Genomic DNA, 4,370 nt, shown 5'->3' on the forward strand with positions numbered 1-4,370 from the left:
GTCAGTAATTAACATTGGCAAGTGATCGTACACAGAATTTCAAAGGTAGAAGTTAGTGTAAGTTTGTATGAATGTGCTATCTTCGTGTTTCTATAATAGTTTTCCCTGACGGAGTATGGTCCCAAATGTACTACAAAAATAGCTTTTGACCAATATCAACTCTGTAAAAACTAGCGTTTGGTTTCGGTAAAACCTTTAAAGCCGATAGTATAGCAACTGTAGGAAGTGATTTTAGACTAGGGAAAAACTATAGACGTTATGTTGTATACGAGCAGGTAGAATTCCCTTAATCGAAGATGTGGCTACATATATTTACCACTAACACAATCAGATAGTTCAGTACATTGAACACAATTCTTTCTGATGACTTTTTTTTTCATGAAAAGAGTTTGTCAATTGATCACAAAACATAGAAATCTCGATTCAGACCAAACAGGCTTAACTGTGTTTTTCTATAATATAATTTAACATAATATGATACTATTATACTACTTTGACATAATATTATACAAGACAAGAATATCGAGGGCATGTTACGTTGTTTCGGTGGTCTGCTGTAAGCGTAAAGCGTTTATATTATTAGAAAACTAAATCGTAACGTGCCACCCGACGTCAAATGTACTACATGGTTAATCAGGCCGACAACTTCACCTTTGACCCGAAAGGCGTTCATCTCTGACCTCACGAGACAAAGGAAGGACAAAGCTGCCCGAGTTCCGGTTTACGTAAAGAGAAAAACCGTCATAGGAAGCAGGTAAGGCTTAGAAACAGGCAGAAAAGTATTCTGATGTGGAGGGGAATAGTTTAAGACCATTTCTGTGGAAGAAGAACCGCAGTAGGATGATAATTTGTAGGCATTTTCGGGATGTGAATATCGTGGAATTAAAGGGGGGGGCGAAATCAAACATACGTCGACCCTCGCCACTTACATGTACGTCGATTTGCATCAGGCAAAGTGGCCTTTTTAGAGTACGTGAAATTATATGGAATGTTAATTGTATTGTAAAGAATCGCACGATGCGTACATTACAAAATATAGAAACGCGTAGAACTGATTTTTAAAAACAGTAAATAGAGAAGCCTGGAGAACAAACCTATAGGCTATACTGCCGACTCTCTTTCCAGCCTAGCGTATGGAGTCAGTTTACCCATAATTATTTGTTCGTAGTTGTAGAAGTAATAAATAATATAAAATGTTTTTGAGATGGGTGGTGTGAGTGAGTGATTGTAAGATCTCACAAATTATGATTTTGGAACAACATAGAAGCAAATTTATTCAAATGCGAGAAAGACAACACGTCAGAATTTTTTGGGTTACGTTGTAATGCATTAGGTTAAAATTGTAAAGCTTGGTGAAGCTAGAATTCTTTGAAGCTTGTTTTCTATAAATTCTATCTTATCTTAACGCTTAATCTGTATAATTTCTTCATTTTTTTTTTGTTAGGCTGAACATGGCAACGGCAGGACAAGGGTCTCCCACCGGAGTTGGTCAGGACTGCTGTGATGGGTCTCCCACCGGGGTTTCCCAGGTCAACTGTGACAGCAAAAAAGGCGATGTTCAAGGCCAGGCGGCAGCACAAGTCAACTTGAATAACGCTGGTGAGAAACCCTACATGTGTGGGGAGTGTGGATACAGGACAGCTAGAAAGTCTGACTTATCCCGACATATGAGGACCCATACAGGAGAAAAACCCTACAAGTGTGACCAGTGTGACTATTCTGCAGCACAGAAAGCTCATTTGGACAATCATCTAGCAAAACACACCGATGAGAAACCCTACATGTGTGGGGAGTTTGGGTACAGGACAACTCAGAGGTCTGCCTTATCCCAACATATGAGGACCCATACAGGAGAAAAACCCTACAAGTGTGACCAGTGTGACTATTCTGCAGCATGGAAATCTTCTTTGAACAAACATATAGCAATGCATGCTGGTGAGAAACCCTACATGTGTGGGGAGTGTGGGTACAGGACTGCTCGCAAGTCTACCTTATCCCTACATAAGAGAACCCATACAGGAGAAAAACCCTACAAGTGTGACCAGTGTGACTATTCTGCTGCACGGAAAGACACTTTAGACGATCATCTCACCAAGCACACCGGTGAGAAACCCTACATGTGTGGGGAGTGTGGGTACAGGACAACTCAGAAATCCATCTTATCCCGACATATGAGAACCCATACAGGAGAAAAACCCTACAAGTGTGACCAGTGTGACTATTCTGCAGCAAGGAAATCCCACTTGGACATTCATCTAGCAAAACACACTGGTGAGAAACCCTACATGTGTGGGGAGTGTGGGTACAGGACTGCTGACAGGTCTCACTTATCCCAGCATATGAGAACACATACAGGAGAAAAACCCTACAAGTGTGACCAGTGTGACTATTCTGCAGCAGAGAAATCCAATTTTAGACAAACATTTTAGCAAAACACACCGGTGAGAAACCCTACATGTGTGGGGAGTGTGGGTACAGGACCACTTACCGGTTTTCATTAGCCAAACACATGAAAGGCCATACAGAAGAAAAACCCTACAAGTGTTACCAGTGTAGCTATTCTGCAGCCTCTAAGTCTATCCTATGTCGACATATGAGAATTCACACGAAGGCACCAAGTCTGCAACTGTGACCATCTCCTAGTGACATTTAGTACGCACAGTCTGCTGTTAACCACAGTTTCTTTACTTAATATTTTGATACGAATCTTAAGGGTATATGACAGTTATGTTCATTAAGATTTAGGCTGAATATTCTGTAAGAATTCATGATGTTTGCAAGTAGGCAAAGGTTTTTCTCAAGAAAAAGCCCTATACTTGTTCACTTTAAAATCTAATTAAGTTATGGCTATGATTCAGGTACAAGAATAAGTCTTAGTTTCGCTTAGTCGCCCATTTACTTTGTTGTAATACCAGATATCAAAATCTATTTTAGCTACCTAGAATTGTAGAGTGAGACTAGTAAGCATTATAGTATGGATTGGATAATGTACATATACATAATCAGTAATTAACATCGGTAAGTGATTGTACACAGTAGTTGAAGCTGAAAGGTAGACATTAGTGCTGTGTTTGTACACAGTAGTTGGAATGTAGACGTTAGTGTTGTGTGTGTGCGAGCTTAGATTTCCTGTGTATCTACTAGTAGTTCTTGTCATCGGTAAGATGACTGTAAACAGTAGTTGAAAGGTAGAAGTTAACGTTGAGTTTGTTTGAAAGAAGCCATTGAAGGAGCTTCTATTTCCTGTTAATACTTCACTTTGTCTAAGTGTTTGCCTGTATGTCTTACAGACACTATAATGTCTTTTGAATAAACTCAGTAGACTAGCGTTTGGTTCATAATGAAATCTTAACGCTTATTTGCATCAGTGTAAATCGACCGATGTTCTTCAGTCTCCATCTAGGAAGTAAGTTTACAGCTTTATGTTGTATACAAGTATGCTGTTTGTAGTTTTTTCGGAGATGTAGTTATATTTTCCATTCATATAATTAAATCGTTTTACACCTTCAAGGTTATGCTTTTCTAGCCTTTTTTGCAATGATAGAGTTTGTTAAATTATCACAAAACATAAAAATCAACATTCAGAAAAAACATGTTTGGCTGTTATTATGTTTACAGAAGAACAACATCTTGTTTTCTTCAGTTTCCTCTTCTCCAAACACAAAAGGTCAATGACCTGGGTCAGACAGTCTGTCACCATGGTAACTAGTGTTGGTTTATATTCATGTTGCAATTTTATAGCAGAAGGGATTTAGAGACATGTCATCATATATATGAATGTGTTTGAATAAGAATTAACAAAGCAGATTATGCGAAGGTAAACATTACATTATGCTTTGCTTTGCAAATGTTACAATTCTAGTATGCTTTTATCTTCTTTTTAGATACTAGTAATATTAGACCAGCAAAAATGGCGTATTTTACGTTTTTCGGTGATCTGCTTGAAGTGTAAAACGTTTACATTATGAGAAAAGCGTAACGTGCCACCCGACGTCAATTGCACTACATGGGTAATCAGGCAGAGAATTTCACCTTTAACCCGCATAGAGTTCACCTCTGACCTCACGAGACGAAGGAAAAACAAAGCTGCCCGAGTTCCGGTTTACGTGAAGAGAAAAACCATCATAGGAAGCAGGTAAGGCTTAGAAACGGACAGAAAACTATTCTGATGTTGAGGGGAATAGTTTAAGACCATTTCTGTGGAAGAAGAACCGCAGTAGGACGATAATTTGTAGCCATTTTCGGGATGTGAATATCGTTGAATTAAAGGGGGAGGGGGGCGAAACCAAACATACGTTCGACCCTCGCCACTTACATGTACGTCATGCTGCATCAGGCAAAGTGGCCTTTTTTGAGAGCGTGGAATTATA

The 4,370-nt window shown here is 39.1% G+C and overlaps 1 protein-coding gene across 1 annotated transcript in view; it reads left to right on the top strand.

Annotated features, from left to right (window-relative positions):
- Positions 1-4,370, top strand: part of LOC109472454 (zinc finger protein 845-like) — a 12,266-nt gene that overhangs the window by 4,615 nt on the left and 3,281 nt on the right. The window contains exon 2 of the mRNA XM_019772234.1: positions 1,646-2,409. Coding sequence (XP_019627793.1) covers positions 1,646-2,409 — 764 coding nt within the window. The remainder of the gene's footprint in view (positions 1-1,645; positions 2,410-4,370) is intronic.

The sequence above is a fragment of the Branchiostoma belcheri genome, unplaced genomic scaffold (assembly GCF_001625305.1).
Source record: "Branchiostoma belcheri isolate BF01 breed outbred unplaced genomic scaffold, Haploidv18h27 scaffold276, whole genome shotgun sequence".
In the NCBI taxonomy this organism is placed as follows: Eukaryota; Metazoa; Chordata; class Leptocardii; order Amphioxiformes; family Branchiostomatidae; genus Branchiostoma; species Branchiostoma belcheri.